The following is a 20,986-nucleotide window of genomic DNA, read 5'->3' as shown; positions in this document are numbered from 1 at the left end:
GACGGACCCTGCACGCCGTGACTCCTGTCTTCTCACCCTATTTAAGGTAAACACTGTGTGCACTTTGTTTGTATTGCTTTTTACACCTTGACAAAGGGGCGTGTAATCCCCGAAACGTCGGTCCGTTATTTGCTGTGATTAAATCACTTGAAAAGTTCCCGTTTTGAGTGCCGCTGCTGTCTCCTTCTCCTGCATCTTTTGGTTCCAGAAGGCACCCGGGCAGTTGCCCAAAAGGGAGAGTACCAGGCCGACAATTTGGTCATTATATTCCACCAGGATTCTTGTTTTTGCCCCCTGTTGTCTGGAAGTGAACAATAATGTCATGTAGCGTAGTCTGTCTGCGTGCCATTACTCTTTCATTCAACAAAGACTCGAATTTCCTTTGTTCCTTTGATATGTTATTCCAAGGTGTCCCCACAAGAGGGGGTCAGAGATCTTAATGAAATTAATTTCCTTTATCTTGCTTAAGTCATTTGTTATTTTAGCCCGCTGAAAAGTTTTGTGTGCAAGCCTGTAAGAAAGGAGAAAATGTTTGTCATTATATTAATTACACATACAACAATATATTGGTTTCTCTGTATTTGTATCTTCACACAAACAGCACTGATAACAGAATTGGTGCGTTTTATCCTACTTTTTGTACTAAATTTGTTTGCCGGTACCATGGGTGTCCTATTTCCATGAAATTGTAAACTCTGGGCTTATGTTTCTAGTATTCAGGATGTTGCTGCACTCTAATTCATGCAGTAAATGTGTATATGTTATGCTTCATCTGTTTTAATTGGACTTTCAAAGGAAGTATGCAATGGATTTCAAGATCCCCAACATTTCTTATTGTCAATATTATTTCTATGGCGCCACACGGGTACTGCGTTGCCTAATAAATTACATAAACAAATGAGCAAAGCAAGAAAACAAAAACTAAAGGACATTGTAGAACAAGTGCATGGTGGCAGAAGAGTCTGCACTGCCCCTCCAGCAGCCATCTCAGGATGGCGGTAACCCAGGTACATGGGGTGAGATTTAATAGGATGAGATATTCAGAAAGTGAGAGATTTGGGAAGAAATCTCCAGTTTTTTTAAAGCCGCAATCAGTTACACTGCAAAAGCAGTTTGATTTTGCAGTGTAAATGATTGCCGCTTTATAAAAACTGGAGATGTCTTCCCAAATCTCTCACTTTCTGAATCTCTCATCCTATCAAATCTCACCCATGATGTGATGCTGCCTGATCGTAAAACATTGGGCAGCATTGTATCCCCCATACATACATATGGGGGATGTGGCTGGCGTGGGACAGGAGGGATTGCAGCAGGTATCAGAGATTTGTGTTGCTGTCCCTTCTGATACATTCGGGGGATACTTAATATTTGCTCCTAACCCCTGACAATGGGTGTTTTCTGGGCATTAGCCACAAATATATGATAAATGGGCCCTTAAGTTAGCAAGAGAAGTTCTCTCTTTCTTCCCTACCTAATCCTTATCTCCTCCTCCTTATTCTTATGCAGTCAGTGGATCTGAACCAGTTTGCTGTGCCCCTCTATAAAATTTTATGTAGCAGCTTCTTCACGGAATCGGGACATCTGTCAGAATGAACTTAGGTCTACAGTCATTAGGTCAACCCCACTAGGTCGACTGGCAGGAAGGTCGACCTGACTTAAGGTTGACATGGGCCAAGGTCGACATGACTTAAGGTCGAATTTGCATAAAGGTCGACATGAGGAAGGTCAACTGGTCATAAGGTCGACATGGGTTTTTCACTGTTTTTTTATCCGAATGTCGACACAGTCGGCAATGAGAATCGGACCCTCGCATCGCTCGCAATGCTTCGGGCAGGGTGCCTCGCTGCACTCGGCACACTATTTTATTCTCCCACCACGCCCTAGTGGATGGTAGGGCATGAAATACCGCCTGTCGGCACAAAAAACAGTGAAAAACCCATGTCGACCTTATGACCAGTCGACCTTCCTCATGTCGACCTTTATGCAAATTCGACTTTAAGTCAGGTCGTTATGGCAATGCAATGCTGCTCTCTCCCCGGTGTACACTACAGTGATACTGAGTATGGATGTGATGATGTTGTAGTGAGGTCAGTGAGCCTCTGTACCAGCAGGCACACAACAAGGCGCTCTCCCACCAACGCACGCACGGAACTGACTGAGCTCTGCCTCTCACAGCAGCAGTAGCGAAAGTTTTGGTTTCTTTCCAGGTCACGTGGTCCGGGGCCTCTCACACTCTCCGCCAATCAGTAGCGGCAGACGGGTGCCGGGCGGGTTCAATCCCTCGTTCCCAGCTCTGTGTTCGCTTAAAGAGCCGCGGCGGGCGCGGGTGACGTGAGGAGCTCGGGAGTAAGGGAGAGGGAAGGAAGACGGGGAGGCTGCATGGGGAGAGAGACCCCCAGGCCCGACGCCGAGCGTAGAGCAACGGGGGCGGCAGCTCGCAGAAGGAGGGGGCCGGGCCGGGTGGATGTGGCAGAGTGAGGAACGGGGCATGTGCTCCGAGTAACGGGACGGTGTGTGCGCTGTCTCCGGGCTCTGGCAGTAGCTGCGGGCGGGGGGACGGAGATCGGTGCAGCCCTGCAGAGAGTGGGCGACCCCGCTGCTGCTGCCGCCGCCGGCACAACGCAGCTCTACTCCCCCGGGATGGCTGGCCGCAGCCGCCGCTCCTGGCTCAGCGTGCTCCTCGGGCTGGTGCTCGGCTTCCTGCTGGCATCCCGGCTCATCCTGCCCCGGGCCGTGGAGCTGCACCGGTACAGCCGGCGGAGAGGAGGAGGAGGAAGCGGGGGTCGGGGTTCAGGAGGTGGGCAGAGGAGCAGCTGTGGGGTGCATCCCGGTCTTAGGACCGACCTACATGCGCCCTTCCTGGGAGCCATGGACGGGGGCAGCGACGAGGACCTGCCCCGGAATAATAACTTCCTCTATGTGGGCGTGATGACCGCACAGAAGTACCTACAGACCCGAGCTGTGGCCGCGTACAGGTGAGTGCTTGCCCCCATGGCAGCCTGACACTGCACCTTCTGTCTCCAGGCTGCCGGGTTACACGCTGCTGGGCCATGGGCTCCTATTTTCCCCCGTACACTGCCCATTGACTGCAATACAAGCCCCAAGCGTATAGGTGATCACTGGGGTGTGGGTGAGGTATTGGGAACTCCTTGCTCCTATAAATACCTGATGCATGCTGCTCAGTGCTGGAGCTGAGGAGCTTGCTCAATGCAGTTGTACTTTGGAAACCTTCATTCCTACGATGAGTCAGAAGGAATGTCATATCAAATTGATATACGGTTATTCATTGTATTACTGGCATTACTTCCCATTGTGGTCCAGTTACAAGAGTTCTGATGTTGGTCATGGTGTCTTCAGTTATATACATATGAGGGGGCAGTCCCCATTAGCTCTGTTTAAGGAGTTTGTAAAGGTTGCTTGGAGTCCCATATCTGACAACACATGCCCACTTAAATGACTACTATGCTCCCAGGGCCTGGTCTGGAATAATGCAATGCTTTTTAGTTATGATTACTGTAGATATTTCCACTTCAGATAATCCTGTAGCGCAGCCAGATTTGGCTCCTTACATTAACCATTGATTGCCTACTGCAGTACAGATTTAAAAGACTGAACTGCCTGATTCACAGTACTGTGTAGGTGAAGTACTCTTTAGTGCACTTTCTCTTTGATCCTAAGCATTGTCTGACTACACTTAACAGTGTTAAGTCCATGCCATGTAGCCTGCTGGGCTGCTATAACAAAGGAACTCTTCATGAGGTCCAGCAGTGTAAGCAGACCTTGTTTGCATATGCAGATTTTATTGCCTTCTGCATATCAGTAATTCTGTGGTCTGCACTAGTTCTGCCCTGAAGGTCCCTTTTAATGTAATGGCTGAAATACTTTGTATTGTTGACTTGGTGTTTGTAGAACACTATACAGTCTCCAAGTGTCTTGCTGAGCAGCTAGCACCTAGAATTGGCAAACATACAGAAACATGTTTGGTAGCACTCCAAATTGAAACCGAGCTTGTGGTTTTAGTGGATCTACGATCACTGGCGACCATTTTTAGCAATCGAAACATAGAATTTGATGGCAGATAAGAGCACCTCGGCCCATCTGGTGTGCCCCTTAAATTTCTGTGATGCCCGGCTGAGTGCATATTACCCATATAGAGAAAAGCAGAGATGACAAGTTTTCCCTCACATGTGTCCATAGTGCTGAATATAATCCCCTTCCTCCCACTATGTCGACTGCAGAATACTGACATGGTGTAATGCTAATTTATGCAGCCATTTGAACTGCAGTCATTGGCTAACTTTACTAACTGAGCCTCAGGTCAACAATTTGTTTTAGAGGACCGTTTAGTCAAGCACAAGGGTGATTTGGCAGGCCTCGTCTTCTATGAACCACTTTAGAAGCCTTAATGACAACAAAGAAGTATAGTTCATATCTGTAGATGCAATGGGCATGGTCACTTGGTGCCCATTTACATTGCTACTTTTCCCTTGCAGCACGTGGAGTGCTAGGGTAAACTTTGCCATGTTGGCACTATTGTAAGCAGCTGATGTGTGCAGCCGGTCACTGCTGCAGCGCTCGGCATCTCCTTGCTTCCAAGTTCAGGTCCCACAAACTAGTTTGCCTTTTTCAATTTGTTTTAATACTCAAAAACATTTTTTTTAATTACTAGCCGCAAACCCTCTTTAATAGGAGGGATTTTAAACAAAGTCCTTTGTTAGGGTGCAAATATAAGTGGCATATACACTACTGCTTACACAAGTGACTATTCACCTGGTCAGGCAAACACTGTATTATGACAACTACTTACACTATTGTAATTAATTTGGTTGAGTTCAAGGATTATCTCAGGCTGTTTAAACAAGTATTGAAGTGCTTATTAAGATAATTGTATCTGTCTGTTGTGTTGCTGATACCATAGTGGTTTGAGATGGAAGGGACAATACTTCTGCCAATCTGCTATTGATCTATTGTGTAATAGATAAGCATTATCTGTACCACTTAAGGTGGTAATTATCTGTGCTTTTTATATTGTATATTGCAATTTAATGATGTGATGGAAAGCCTACTTTAAAGTCACCCATACAGCTTTTTGCCTTTGCAGAACTTTAGTTACATACTGTTGTTGAAACTGAGAAACTACTGTTCTTTGTCGGAGCTGCACAGTTATACTATGTGGTGAATACCCGTTTCCACCTAAAATACAACACAGTTTTTATCTGTTTCCACCCAATATAAATCCTCAAGCATGCAGGACCTTATGGTGTAATGTATCCCCGTAGCTGAAGCTTGCTGCTGCTCCTCTTGCACTCTTTGCCACAATTAATTTATTAGTCTCCCCTGCCTGTTTTCTCTCCCTGCCATTCCCTCAGCTTGTGCCCTGCCACCATTGTCACCCATTTACTTGGTAGTCCAGCTTTTAGGTGGGAACTCCTTATACATGAAACTGACATAAATGATTCAGTGGTTTTCTTTAATTACTTAATGTGACTTAAATACACGTTCTTATTCCAAGAATGTTGCTTCTACAAGTGTCATATGCTCCAAGCATGCTTCCCATCCCCCATGATAAAAGGGCCACATAACTCCTAAACTGCCTCCAGGCTGCTGGGACTGAATTGGTTGACAGTTCTCAGTGAGAATTGCACAGGAATTTGCTAAATATAGTGAGCGAATCTTCTGACCGATGCAGTAAATATTCTTTACCTCTACAGACAGTGACTAACTGGGAACCGTTAAATGTATCTTTATACATGTGTGATTAAGACCGCAGGAATTCAGTCAGCGGTGTATATATTTCTAATTTACTGTAACTTTACATTTAAACAAGAACTAACATTTGCTGGATAATTGCCAGGATGCCAAGTCACTCCTCTGATCTCTTTGGTTGATAAATGCTTAGTTTATTTGCATGCAATGATCATGTGTTGCAATTGACTAAAGTACATTTTTCTTATTTCTATACTGGTACAATTCCTGTAGAAGCCAGTTGGAAATCAGTCATGTCAGTACTAGCTAATAAAACTTTTTTATCTAGTTATGTTGAGTTTACCTGTCCCGTATAAGTAGTCAACCTCCACTCATCCTCCTCTCCCCCATTTTAAATGCAGACCTTCCTATATTAAGCATTTGTGTTTTATTCTCTTCCAGAACATGGTCCCACTACATTCCGGGAAAGGTGGAATATTTCTCAAGCGAGGGTTCGGACACCTCCATACCAATTCCAATTATAGCACTCCAAGGTGTAGACGATTCTTACCCGCCACAGAAGAAATCCTTTATGATGCTAAAATATATGCATGATCATTACCTGGATCAGTATGAGTGGTTCATGAGAGCAGATGATGATGTTTATATCAAAGGTGACCGCCTAGAGAGCTTCCTGCGCAGCCTCAACAGCAGTGAGCCCTTGTTCTTGGGGCAGACTGGCCTGGGCACTACAGAAGAGATGGGAAAACTGGCATTGGAACCAGGTGAAAACTTCTGCATGGGTGGCCCTGGTGTCATCATGAGTAGAGAGGTCCTTCGAAGGATGGTGCCGCATATCGGAGAATGTCTACAACAGATGTACACCACCCATGAGGATGTGGAAATTGGCAGATGTGTCCGGAGGTTCGCAGGTGTGCAGTGTGTATGGTCGTATGAGGTAAGAGCTGCCTCCAGTTCATTCTATGGTTACTTTTCCCTTAAAGGGGCAATTGTGAATACGGTGTGGAGGGGTGGGTGGTCAGCCAGCAGTGATGTGCGTACAGCTGAGGTAGACAGTTATTTGTCATACTCCAGTGTACACAAGAGTTTTGACTATCTTAAGTATATGGAAAATACAGGGAGTATATTATAACTATCTTCTTTAAATTATTCTAGCTATTCTTAGACTTTTTATAGTCAAAGCTTTGGAGAAAAGTCTGATAGTTGAGGCAGTGCCTCCCCTGCCTACCTTTTCTGGACAGATCTGATCAAACCTCACGTTTCAGGAATATACATTTCCGGAGTATATACTGCTGCACTTGTGTATAGTGCCCACATGAACACTTTGGCACTGCAAGATTCTGAAGGGGCCCTAGAATCTAGATGGATGGCATGTGGTCTAATAGGCACATATACATAATAGGCAGCAAAAGATTAGGAACTGCTGGTTTAAAAAAAAAAAAAATCTGATGTGATTGGTTACATGCTTGTAATTTTATTACATTACTGATGTCTAATTCATCAACAGATTTAGTTGCGCCAGGATTGGAAGTAAGATATACCTCCTGCAGGTCCCTACCAGATTTGTTTTCTCATGTGATCCTTACAAAGAAGGCCTATTAATTCTGTTGTTCCCAAACTTTGTCCTCAACGCACCCTGACAGTCTAGGTTGTCAGATTATAGTATCTGTCAGTTTGGTTTAACAATCTGTGCTAATGTCTGGATATCCTTAAAACCTTGGCCTATAGTACCCCTCACATCGCAAAAATAACCCAGGTTGTTGCCGGGTCAACCTGGGTCTCTGCGATGTGAAGGAGCCTTTTCAAATTTTCTGGGGTCCAGGAACCCGGCGTTCTCACCAGGGCTGTGGAGTCGGTAGATAAATGGTCCGACTCCGACCCCGACTCATCGACTCCGACTCCTCTGTTTTAATATGGGAATGTATTTGATACATTCCTTGAAGGAAAGAAAGGCAACATACATATTATTACTACAGAAACTAGAGGCTGGGAAGCCAACAGTCTACTGTATTGAACAGTTTAAGCAAAGGACAAACACAATGTTTGTCCGCTGGTTTGCTTGCTCGTCAGCGCTCAATTCATGGATACAAGGAACGATTTCTTTACCGAATCGTTACTGGTGATGAAAAATGGTGCCTGTACATCAATATGAACCAGGAATGGCTTAGCCAAGGTAAACAAACGACCCCGCGCATGAAACAAGATCTTCATCCGCGTAAAAAGATGTTGTGCGTATGGTGGGAGAGCTTGGTTGAATGAATTTTTCGAGGTATTGAAAACCTTATTGAACATTGGAAACAAGGGAGAATACATTTATAAGTATTGGTGCTCTGAATTGTGCGTTGCATGCCATATAGTGAAGCACATGAAAAGCATGCTTTTTCACGGTCCCTTAACGTGTTCGTTTTGCGGTTACGTGAGGCACTGCATGCATTGGTCTTTATTCTTACAGTAGAGAAGTCATTAATTATAATTTTTGGAGTCGGTGCATTGTTTTCCGACTCGACTCAAGGTACTCGAAATTTACTCCGACTCCACAGCCCTGGTTCTCACCTGTGTTAAAAGAGGTTAATTCTGGGTTGTTGTGCAGTGTGAACAAGCAAACTGGATCTCGTCCACACTATGGAGGAGGCAGAATTTGGCGACTGTCAGTTCAACCACCGCCTTCACCCCATTGATGCGCTGCTCAGCCCTGTCTGATGGCACTGACCCAGCAAATGCTGGGTCGCTCCCAGGACGGACCAGTGTCCAAATCACTGGTGTGAACTGGTATTTGCAATGTGATGGGGGTTATAAGGGTGTGTTGAGAACTGCATTTGGGAACCACTGGGATCGTTTGTGGGCATTCTTTTTGAGTACACACCACTTTATTATTATTATTTTTTTACAAATTTTAACTAATTTAACAGTTATGTCCTACTTCCATTTTAGTTCTTGGTCTGTCTTCAGGTATTGTGTGTGTGTGTGTGTGTGTGTGTGTGTGTGTGTGTGTGTGTGTGTGTGTATTTAGACAATAATATTTCCTTCCTTTATATAAGAGAAAAATAATAAATTATATAGTTGAGTTCAGGGAAGTCAGACAAGTAAACCATCTTTTAATCTGGCTATGGAGGTTGCTGTATCTGTACCAAGTAGGAATTGGAAGAGCACCACAATTGGTAGAACCTTTTTAAATGAGGTGTACGATATTTTGTCCCATATATAGAAGTAGAAAGGGTAACGCTGGCCATGCACCTATGGCATATGTTTTTCCAAATGTACCTTTTTGCTTTGGCCACCACATCCTTTGCCTATAATTGTTCTGGTTCTTGATAACTGTCACACATATTTTTTGCTCAAGCGGCTTGAATCAAATTGCTTTGCACAATTTTTTTTTTTTCTATTTTGTGTGATGTGCCCCCCCACCACCACTTGAGCGAAGGTGCTGTCATGAGAATACTGCTTGCTGGGCCGAATTACAATCCTTTCTCATTATGGGCTCACCTATTTCTGAGACACAGATATCTTGTGACTGTTTCCAGTCCAGTCTGCGGGAAATGAATAAGATATGAAGATGGATCATCCTTTCCACAGAGTTCCAACAAATCCCCTCATAAGGATAAAGAGACTTATTGCTGTAGGCAGCTAATTAGAGCACAACTCTGTTTCCAAACTAAGGGCAATGATCGCTAGTTACTACTTCAATGTAATTATTTCTTTAAAGCTAGTGGTAAGTCAACTTGGGCGAAATAAGCCGCACTTACACAAAGTACTGCTATGGCTTTTATATAGGATAATAATGCTGCTCTGGTAACAATGTCTCACTCTGGCGTTCAGAGCAAAAGAACAGTACTGTAAGGTGCCTTAAGTATTCCTTTCCCACCCGCTTCTTAACTGTTCTGTGTGTGGTTTTGTACAGATGAATAGAAGTGAGTTTTCTATTAAATGGCAATAATTAAACTTGCATCCTATTAAATATAAATGTCAACATGTACAGTCATGTATTGCAGTGGATTGTGGGACTATGCTTTATTTAATATACAGTTTACATTAAAATTTAAATTCTCAAACTGTCTTCATGAACCGAAACGGTTCATGTTTTCCAGGTCTCTTTACAGAATCGCATGTAAAATTATCTGCACCTGTTGATTGTTTAGGTGACTTGGAAAACCATGGACTATTTGGGGTTCTAAGTATAGAGTTTGGTAGGTGAAGAGGACATTATGTCTGTATACTCTGCGATACAGAACCAAAAATAACTGAACCGTGTCCTTTTGAACTACCAATCAATAGACTTTATATTAAATGCATAATTCAAGTGTTGTGTGGACTATAGTAAGGCTGACTCCCCATGTGTTGCTCACTTCCTGGCAGGATTTCTCAATCTGTGCAGCTTGTAGTTTTGACCCACATGGCACAATTACCAGCATCATAGGGGATAACGCGCACACCGGATTACACGTCACTAACGATTAGGTCAGAGAAGGCTAATCTGCCTCACCCTTTGGAAAGCACTGTGAAGGTTTGTTTCTCTTAATGGAGAGTTGGGAATATTGGTAAAGGAGTCCCCATTTGTTGAGGAGGATGTAACTCAACCCTTGGAAATTTGTATAATCATTACATAATATCTTTAAATGGGCAGTACAGATGGTGCAATGGTTAGCATTACCGCCTTACAGCACTGAGGTCATGAGTCTGATTCCCACCATGGTCATAACTGTGTAGAGTTTGTATGTTCTCCCTGTACTTGCGTGGGTTTCCTCCGGGTACTTCGGCTTCCTCCCACAATCCAAAAATATACTGGTAGGTTAATTGGCCCCCAACAAACACTAGAAAATCTGTGTATTTGTGGTAGGGAATATAGACTGTAAGCTCTACTGGGGCAGGGACTGATGTGAATGTTCAACTATACTCTGTAAAGCGCTGCAGAATATGTATGTGTTGTATAAGAAACTGTTAATAAATAATAAAATAAATGGACTATATAATTTAATAGTAGTAACTACTGCTGCTAAATGAAATACTGCTGCTAAATGAAATTCTACGCAATGTGGCCTAGGAAGCTAGCATTCTAAAGATGAGCTCAAATCCTGCTGGTTACTGTTGTGTTTAATGAGTGCTAAGCATGCATCATCACTCTAGTACTTGTATATTAAGAGACTACCATCTCCCATATCTCTGCTGCTTCTCATGCAGCGTAACGGTTGTATTGGTCCCCGCTTACTGTTGGCTCTACGAGACCTTCAGGGTCACAAGTTTAGTAATGGAATTAGGGCCAGCATATTTCCAGTCTGAGCTATTATCCTGCGAGGCCGCTTGTCTGCACTCTCTTCCTGCAAGCTCCAGCTTATCCAAACTCCTGGTGTTGCAGAGGGACCTGTCTTGTGTCCCTCTACAGAAGCCTGGGAAACACTGGCTAAATATTGTCAGGAAGGTGGAGATTATCATCTTAACACTCTGGAGAGTGAAAGCCTTTAAGTGCGTGCATGGGGGCCGAGGAAGTGTCTGGAGAGAATTTGAACAGTTGGTGAGGGTTTATTGCTATGTTCAGTATAAGATCCAAGCTGCTGAGTTAACCCTTTATCTGGCTTTAGTATTTGCAGTGACCAGTCCATGATGATGGTGGTGGTGATGACCTCTGGTAGAGCATGCTGGGAGTTGTTTGAACAGATGGCTGTAGCTTGTGCTTAGCCCAACTCTAAGCTATAGGGTTTTGTTTTTGTTGTGGTTTAGACCAGAAGATAGTTGTTATAGATTTGGTACTATAAGAACATTTTCTTTTCCTAAAGGATATAATGAAAGCACAACACAGTGTCATTGCGTGGTTTCCATTGATACAGCTTGGTCTCTTTATTGGCCTGCTGTGGGTACTTCTTGCAGATTGAGCCTCCTTATTCTAGTCTGTGACAGCATGCCACCTAGGCTCTAATGCACCAAAGGGCTCTTGGCGGACAGGCCCTTTTGCACATGGACAGCGCCATTGTTGATGAGGCATTTGTTACATTTATGGCTAAGTGTATCTTATAGCACAGCTTTATAAGGCGCATGTTGCAGAAGTGATAAGGAATGCTGGGTATTGCAGTCCCAACACAGTGAGCGGTGGCCTCCTTGTACTTTAGTAACTTCTGTTGTATTTGTTCACTTTCCATTCTGTACACACCTTATCTGTGTCAATTTGTCGTGTTGGTGTGTCTGTTTTTGTTGTTACTGTGACCTTGGTAACTGTGGCTTAGTGTTTAGCGGTAACTCGTACCCTTTATAGGTGATATTTCTTTTACTCTTGATTAATTTGCAGAAACTCTGACTTCACTGTGAATTCCTAGCACTTGGGCTGCTAAACTGCTTACTGAGCAGTTCTATAACATAAAGGCGTGCAGCATGGGAACCTTCGTATCATAAACCTCTGTCACTACCTAGTTTGTTCTGTCACTGTTCCCAATTGTAAAGCGCAGCGGTATATGCTGTGCTATAGAGGAACAGTATATGTATTGTATCACTCACCACCTATGAGGCGCAGTGCCACCGCTGCTGCACCAAGTTACTTATTTTGTTTGCTAACAATTGTCATGACAAAGTGAAAGCAATTATTGCAGGGACACTGATCTTTCAAACTTCCTGGATGTGGAGAGGGAGCTGTGAAAACAGGTAGGAGCAGATAGGGGGTGGGGTGGTGAGTTTTTAGGTTAAAATGTGGCACAGCACGAAGTAAAACCTAAATTGCATAAACCTTCATTTTGACGAGCTTTTAACCTGTAATTAGAAGGCCTTTGCTGGTGATTTCCATGAAATGGTAGGAATTTTATGGTTGTTTTTTTTTTTTTTGGGCATCTGTAAAATGGCATTTTTCAGGGCATGGTAGCATAAGACAAGATTGTGTCCTAGCTTAATCTATGATCTCTAACAAGGAGCTGTTACAGTATATAATAGCCGAATCTAAACTTTTATTTGAGTGGTCCAGGTGACTGGACAGAATCCTGCGTACAGCGCAGTATATGTGGAGACCGGCAAAGTGACCTAAAGCTACAGCAGTCAATGGCAGGGTCATCATCCATTCTTAACAGGAGGATTTAACGCTAGTTGACAGAGTCCCTCGAGTCTCTACAATGCATTGGCTTATGTGTCACTGGCTAGTTACGTTCATATAAAAAGGTGAGATTTAATTCCTTCATGTAATTGTGCAAGTTTGTTCATTTTAGGCTTGTATTAAAGGCCCCAATGGCAGAGATCCATACATTTTAACTTGTAGCCCAAGTTCTGAAAAGACTTGAGTCATAGGGGTATATTCAATACCGGGGGCGAGCAGTGATGCCTGCTCGCGATCACAGCTCGCCCTGTCGGTATTCACCTGACCCCCCTGCACACGCCGATTCCTCCTCCCTCTGCTAGCCAGCTATACAGATGCAGAAACAGCGAGACTCGTGGACCCACTGCATTAGCCGCGAGCTTCAATGTTTGGGGGAATCCTCGATGTCCTGTGGCATCGAGGATTCCACGAGAACGTTGACTACGGAGAGCGGCCGGCGCTGGGGTTAAACAGGGAGGATTGCTTGTTTTCGGTGATCCCCCTCACCGGCCACACTGAATACAGCACGATAGTGCTGGAATTGTAAGTGACCATTGCTGGGCAATGGGGTCCCTTCAGATCCTACCATGTTGTCCTTTTTAAAGGAGGCATGGGCTGAATGTGAGTGTTTTGTTTGCCCGGGAAGGATTTACTGCAGTGTTATTCAAACAAATCAGTTCTTCGCCCCTCCAGCATTGCACCACTTATTGCCAGACACTAGAGGAGACATGGTGCTCTTCTGGGTCTTATTTAAACTGCATCAAGTTTTACAATCCTTATAAGCATTAACATGATTAATATCTGAATGTTTTAAATCTGTAGCTGAGGATTGTCAGGATCTAGAGGTCTACTAAGGCCCTGCGTAGGTACCTGTAGCCAGTGCTCCCCTCCGCAGCTCAAATGCAGAGAAATTCTGCTTCTGGCAACAAGAATTCCCAAAACAAGACTAATTCATAGTTAATTAAACTGCCTTGAATTATGGGACTAATCCCCCTAGATGGCAGCTCAGAGATGTCAGAGTACATATGTATACTTCAGCATCCTTGAACTCCTACAAGAGAACCGTAAACTGTATGTAAATGCAGTATTTTATTTATTCTGTTATTGGCAGTTCTGAACTGCACTATTGCTCAGTATATCAAGCTTATAAAAAGAAGCTAGTTTTTCAGATAAATGGTAAGTTCTGCTTCTTATTTGCTGTTTTGAGATCTTGTGGAATAAATAAATATATTTTCGCTAAAGATTATTTCATCACACATTGATAATGTGGCATCTCTGTAGTTGGGTTGCAGGATCGTTGGCTTTGCCTAATTGTCCACAAGTGTGCATAAGTGTTTAAAGGTGCCCACACACTAGAACCAATTTTTTTTTTTTTTGACCGATTTGCCGATGTTTACCAATAATCAAAAAATCGGCCGATATTGGTCAGGAGCGCGCTGCATGAAAGATCAGAAGATTTAGCAAAAGATCCATAGGAACGCACATCGGATCTTGAGAGAAATCTTTGAAGATGTGCTCTTGCTTGCAATCTTTTGTCCAGGACGGACAAAAGATTTCAAGGCTAATTTATGCGCACATCTTAAGATCTTTGTAGTGTGTGGGTACCTTTTACAGTCACCTGTTTTGTGACCTGCCTGTAGACTTGAGACGAGGGCAGTAGCATCAGAACAGTTGGTCCTCTGTTCACTGTAGGCAGCATATCTTTGCTTCCCTTTTTGTTTTTTTTACTATAACTCTTTCGAAATAACGTTATCAGCCCATCTGTTAAATTAATACTATACCGCTAGATTGTTATAGAGGTTGGGACCTTGATTTTGTTGGAGATGCGCATATGGGATGAGACGGAAAAGTGGCCTTGGAAGAACAAGCTTTAGGTATTGCCTGGAGATATTCTGCACTAGGAGCATTTGACCATTAAATGTGGTGCCCACGTGCACAACCTAGGTCAGATGTAGGCTAGTCAGAGCTGGGCTCTGCGGGCATAGAAAGGGTCACTGATTATTGTTGGTTTTTTACATTTATTTTCAGTTGATTATTTTATCTATATAAAAAAAAAAAAATAATCCTGGCTTTCCTACAAGGCTCTTCATAGCTGTGCCCATGTATGTTATGTTGAAGGATAACATGTTTGACCATTTGCTGCTCTATGGTATGCAGTTCCCTCTAACTATCTGCATTGGACGGTAGAGAAATTAGGGTTTTGATGACTAAAGACAGGAATACATTTTGATGGAAAGATCTTGAAAAGTACATGGTGTGGGTGTGGCTTTATTTTTTTGCAATCTCTCTATAATTGATATCATCCCTGTACTTTCTTGACCTTTTTTGAGCTTTCCATTGACCCATTAGCAGCTGGTTGCCATATAAATGGACTTGATATGCAACTAGACTGCCAGCAGGACTTTACATAACAATCTGTTTGATCTGCTTACATGCAGCCATAATGGTCTGAATTTATGTTCCAATAAAGTGTCATGACTAATGTCCTTAGTTGCTAGAGAGGGTTTCATCAGCTCTGTGACATTTCTTGTAAGTCCCTGGCTTCCTGAGGTTCCACTTGGGGTTGGCTTTTGTGGTATGCACATTAGACCCATGTTTGCCTTTTATCAGTCTTCCATTGCACTACGTGAGGGCACGTGTAACTTGTTGCTGGTGGTAACATGTGCTGTGTGATTTATTTCTGCGCCTTATACGCGTCTTTTCTTCGTAGCCCTGTACAGGGTGTTCTATTTTGCATTATTTATAGATAATTAGCTGTACATGCTATTAATATCTCCTGTGGCCCAAGTAAAAGAATCCATTCTCTCTATTTGCTGAAAGCCCTACAGATTGCAGTTGCTTGCGGCTAGATTTTATGGTCATACGGATAACTGGAGAATGTTAGAAATCAGATGAGGTGAAGTTCAGATGGACAGATTCTAGGGGAGACTGAAATGGCTTCTGTAATGAGATGTGTGTGCTGATCAAAGTACAGTGCTTCCATGTTCACCATGTCTGGCCCATCTTCCTTCTCTATGGGCAAAGTCTGAAATTTTTTTGATTTTCTTGTCTTTTTTTTTTTTTATCTCTGCCCCAGCATCCTTTGCTTCAACAGTGTGTTGTGTGAAAGTTTCCCGTTGGATTTTGAACCTATTTGATTAACATGAACGGTCATCTAACCGGGTCATCGTCTTGGTATTTGTTTGTAGCTTTAGTTTTGCAATCGCCCCCCCCCCCTCCCCCCCAATACTAAAAATTCTATAGCAATAAATAAGGTCTTGTGAGATCTTTATAACAAAGGTAAAGAAATACAGTGACTTGTCTGAACATCATGCCTGTAACCCCTTTGTTACATTCCTTGCTCATTCTAATTCTCGTAAGTATGGCTTGACAAGAATGCGCACAAAGGAGAGGTTAAAGGAGCATGACTGGGAGCACGGTGTTAGAATGTGACATATGACTTGCCACTTGCTGACTCAAGTCTCGCACACAAGTGTGGGACAAGGTGAGCTATGAATAACCACATTTATTCACCTCTGTTATGGAGGTATGCCATTCTGTGCTATGGCAGGGATCTCCTTCCTTCCAAGGCTTTGGTTGTCCTTCGTATTCTTTTATATCAGGAAGAGATCATATTCTAGCACTTAAACGGTATGTGGTTACTGGGTAGACTATGTCTAGGTTGACAGTCACTAGGTCGACCACCACTAACCGACTGTGCATAGGTCGACACGGGAAATGGTCGACATAGACAGGGTCAGTCTGAATAAGGTTCGAATGAGTTTAACAGGGGTGTTAACATTTATGACGTAACTGACTTAAACTACTTAAACACAAAATCCTTTTTATCTTATTGAATCTAGTTCTATCTTTTCTTATTTATTTTTTACAAAACTAGTTTAAGGTTTTAGTGTGGGGGGGGGGGGGGGGGGGGGTTGTAGCTTTTCTTTTTGTATTTGGTTATTTTAATACAACATGTATTCAAGGAAGTGTCCAGAAAAGGCTACACAACTTTTGTGTTAGTATGAGCGTGGCTGTAATTGGCATTTCCAGAACTTGACTGAAAACTGACCCTAAAGCCCCGTACACACGGGGGAGATATATTGCTCAGTTTCTCCTTTTTCATCAGAGACCAGAGATGGTCGCTGATGAAAGGGAACCTCTGCCGGGCGGTGCCGCAGAGCTAATCAGCTGGTTGCAGGAGCTTTGTTAGAATGGGGCTGAAAACGGGAGCGCGCACCCGGCGATTTATCGCCGGGGCACACTCCCATCACTGGCAATATGGTTACCAGCGACTGTATTCCCAGCGATTTCAGCCCCTATCGCCCCCGTGTATACAAAGCTTAAGTCCCAATGCCAAAGTATCCTATACAAAATGTTCTGCTCTATAATTGGTTTATGCTGTGAAAAATGTACGGGCAGTTAAGGGTGGTTCTTTGATTGCAGCACAAGCTGTCACTGGACGTGATGACTTGCTTATGGCATATCTGCAGCACAATTTCCCCTTTGTAACTCACTTTATTGTAGTGTGAGGTTCTTGCTAAATAGATAATGGGATTATTGGTACAATGGCAGTAAATATTACATTGCTATAAGCGATACAATGGAACTTAGCATTGTGGCAAACTACTCTGTATGTAATGCTCCTTGCTGCTGCACCTATGGGGTAGCTACTATTCTGTGCCTGAAACTGTTAAAACCGTGTCAATTAAGAAGTCATTCAGCCCCTAGTCTCTCCTTCAGCTGTAAGAGGATATCACTCAGGATATGGTTTGGGAAGGGGGCGAATAAAGCCCTCCCCATGCATTTACAAAGCTCACATTGTTCAGACCTATTGCCAGCCCCCCTGCCCAGCGTTTGGCTGCAGTGCTCTCTAGGAGAAGGATATTAAATCCAAGTTATCTTGTGATAAGTGATCGGTTACAGAAGCATTTTCTGCACAATGACTCAGTCACAAAACTGAAGGGAGGAAAAAAAACCCACCTTCCGCTTCCATTTAACTTGAGCTAAAAGGCACATTGTCATCTTCAGGACTGATTTAAAGGATTCTCTTTATTCAGGAAGTGAGTTCTGGTTGCTGTGCCACAGCAGAACACTGTCTTTCTCCCTGAAAACCTGGGCGATAGGAGACGCTGCATATGTGGATGATCACAATTACTAGAAGAGGCTCACTGACTCTTACCTCTCTGCATATAATGTAACATGATGGCAGTAGCTGGTCACTCCACTCAGCTGATACATCAATTTGGGGTGCCAAAGAAGTCCACAATATAAAAAGCGCACGGCACTCAAACATTTTGTAGAACACCAATATGAATGTTGGGCTAAAAGCATAGCCAAGGATAGCGGCAATGGATCAGGCTTAGCTCTGCACTCCTATCAAGCTTTTAATAAGCTATACCTGAAGCTATACCACACAATGATATCTATTGGCTATGCTTTAAGCCTAAGACACTCTCATGGTGGTCTACAACTGAGTGGCGCACACACTCCTGAGAATGGTATTGGCTGTATTTGATGTCTGCTTTCGCGGCTTTTTTTTTTTTTTTACTCCACATGACAATATATGGCTATCTCTCTGCAGCTTCTTTAGTTCTGTACTTTAGTAATGCTTGTTAGAGAATTGGCCTTACATGTACGTCCAGATTGGGTGTTGGTCTTTACATTCTTATGAAAACTATATTTAAAAGAATTTGCAGTTATATTACAGCTTTTACATGCAGTAGCCCTATTTCTAGATTCAGATTACCCCCAACATATTGTAAAGAGTATTTACCATGTTTTATTGCTGGCTTAATTCTGGCTTTCTTTCAGTATTCAGCTGTGTAAATAGGCTTGCTAATAAATCTACAGGTGTTTTTAAGCTGATTTAAAAGTCTTCGGTTCTCCAAAATGTGTGTAAGGTGTTCCAAAGCTTTTATGCTCACTACATCATGTGACAGTGGTTGTCATGGTACTCATAAATAATTTGCAGTAAAAAAAAAAATCGAGGTTTAGAGTCTTAAAATTTAAATGTGATTTTGAAGCAATTTGCATTGCAGCAGTTCATTTACCTGTTGGCTCCATAATATTGCCATATATTAACTGGTTTGTACATGACAATATGCCATCATTAGTTTCAGTGTGTTCTAGGTTGACTGTCAGATCGACAACTTTTGGTCAACACATTAAAACTTGTTTTATACTTTACCATAGTGGGAGAATATAATAGTGTGCCGAGCTCAGCAACTTGCTCTGTCCTTGCAGAATGCAGCGTTTTACCCATTATGAGGAAGTGTTTAAGGGGCAATAATTAAAATAGGCAATAATCTTAATGCAAAAATCTAAGTAATCTGTTGTATCCTGCTGGCACGTGTTTGTACACATCTCATCCTTTATACAATGTCAAGGGTCAGGCAGAAGATTAGTAGACAACTATGAACCACAAAGCAATAGAAATGCGCATTTTACATCACTGGAAGGTCTCACTTGGGTGTATGCAGCCTGTGCATTGTCCTGTATAGCGAATGAAACTGGTCATTATAAATGACCCAAAGCCCAGATAAGAAAGATAGATAGATGGATGTATATGTGTTTGTGGTGGTGTTTTTTTTTTTTATTATAATTTTTTTTTTTTTGTAGTTTGGTTTTCTTGCATTGTAGTGGGGACATACATGTTAAACCCAGGCTAATTTTTTGTTTACCCACAGATTTCCATAGGATATTAAAGGACCGTGGTCCTAACCCATAAGTAACCATCTCCATCTAACAAGCCCACCCAAATTGTTTTCCATGTATTTGGAAACTGCATAAAATATATCTATCATTGGTACTTCTAATATTTAATGTTCTTAGACCTCTTTAATCTCTTAATCCCTGTATACACGGGGTGACTGAGTATCTGTGCTTAGCAATGCAGTTAAGCACAGATTGCTCAGCACACAGCGATGCACCAGCGATCTTTTGTTTACTGGTTAGTGGCAGAGCACGACTTAGTAAGAGGAGATCTTATTGGCTTTCAGAGACTTTATCATGTTCTAATTCGCTTTCTGCAAAGTCTGGCTAGAGGATTCCTGCTCACGCGCTTTCCAGGAAAATCTGAAGCAGTACGGCGGTGCTGTTTTGTGCTCTAGTGCAGATCAGATTGAATCAAGGTTGGCACTTAAGTCGTAAAATGTCGGTTTTTGCATCTAAACGCCAGCGAGTACCCGCATTCTCTGACCATAACAGCACGCTGAATAAAATAGCTCCAGAAGATCCCTCACAGTACTATTCACAACGCTGTGAATTGAATGACCCCAGTGTGTATTATAGTTTATTTATTAAGTCGTATATAGTACAGGAAATTTTCTTGCGTATAGCAATTGGGAAACGGGATGAAACAAGCTGGGTAATTAAATGCTGACCTAGAGGTAGCAGGGCCCTCCTACCTCTAGCTTACAATCTGTAGGGATTGATTGAAAAAAAAAAAAAAAAAAAGATTGCTTGCCTGAAGAGCAGAGTTTTCAGGGAACGCTTGAAGACTGATGAAATGCTGTTCCATGCACAAGAAGATTCTCGTCCAGAGTGTGCAGCTTCAATCATGAATGGAAGCAAATGTGTGGCTGAGAGATGTAGGTCTTGTGAAGGTCCGGTTGGGAGATATTTTGAGCTAAGCATACAGTTTATACAGAAACCGAAGTCCTAAGGTGAACACTGACCCTTGCTGTGGCATGAATTGTTGTCTAATTTAAATATCCACTAACTAATCCAGCATTTGTTGATTTACATGCAGGTCAATGGTCCTCTTCTGCATAAGGTTGTGTTTATTGCAAGTAAACCAGTTAGGTTTTGAAGTGTACCTGGCCCCTCTGTTAATTGTGTCAGTGTAGCACACTTGTCTTGGTTAAACAGAAAACTGTATAATTTGTGCATTACCATTTGTGTTTCCACAGGATGTTGCCGTTGTTTGCCAGCACCTAAATGGTGCTGATCAGAGCTGTTAAGATGCCTGATACTTTCTAACACTTCAGCTAGAAACCCATTGCACTCTTGTAGGCTGAGCTGTTGCCTAGTGTGTGGTTGCTTTGTTTCCTGACTTCTGTTTGTTTTTTTTTTGTTTGTTTTTATGACCATTCAAATTTTCCATGTAGTGATTTTTAATTCTCTTGTCTGGTGTATTCTTTGACATCTGTCTATGGGCTATGCATGCAACCTGCCCTCATTAATTCTGCAGTAATAACTTTATTGTGGTCTGTTACATTCCCCCTCTCGAAGACCACTTCTGGACAGATGATTTCT

At 42.7% G+C, this 20,986-nt stretch overlaps 1 protein-coding gene across 1 annotated transcript in view; it reads left to right on the top strand.

The window, feature by feature from the left end:
- The first annotated feature begins 2,240 nt into the window (after positions 1 to 2,240).
- The window catches only part of CHSY1 (chondroitin sulfate synthase 1), a 46,598-nt gene continuing 27,852 nt past the window's right edge, over positions 2,241 to 20,986 (top strand). Inside the window, exons 1-2 of the mRNA XM_083184285.1 lie at positions 2,241 to 2,975; positions 6,148 to 6,643. Of these exons, the coding sequence (XP_083040411.1) occupies positions 2,641 to 2,975; positions 6,148 to 6,643 (831 nt within the window). The 5' untranslated portion in view covers positions 2,241 to 2,640. The remainder of the gene's footprint in view (positions 2,976 to 6,147; positions 6,644 to 20,986) is intronic.

The sequence above is a fragment of the Crinia signifera genome, chromosome 4 (assembly GCF_055691185.1).
Source record: "Crinia signifera chromosome 4, ASM5569118v1, whole genome shotgun sequence".
In the NCBI taxonomy this organism is placed as follows: domain Eukaryota; kingdom Metazoa; phylum Chordata; class Amphibia; order Anura; family Myobatrachidae; genus Crinia; species Crinia signifera.
Note: the sequence above shows the minus strand (reverse complement) of the source record. Positions and strands in the feature narration are given on the sequence as shown.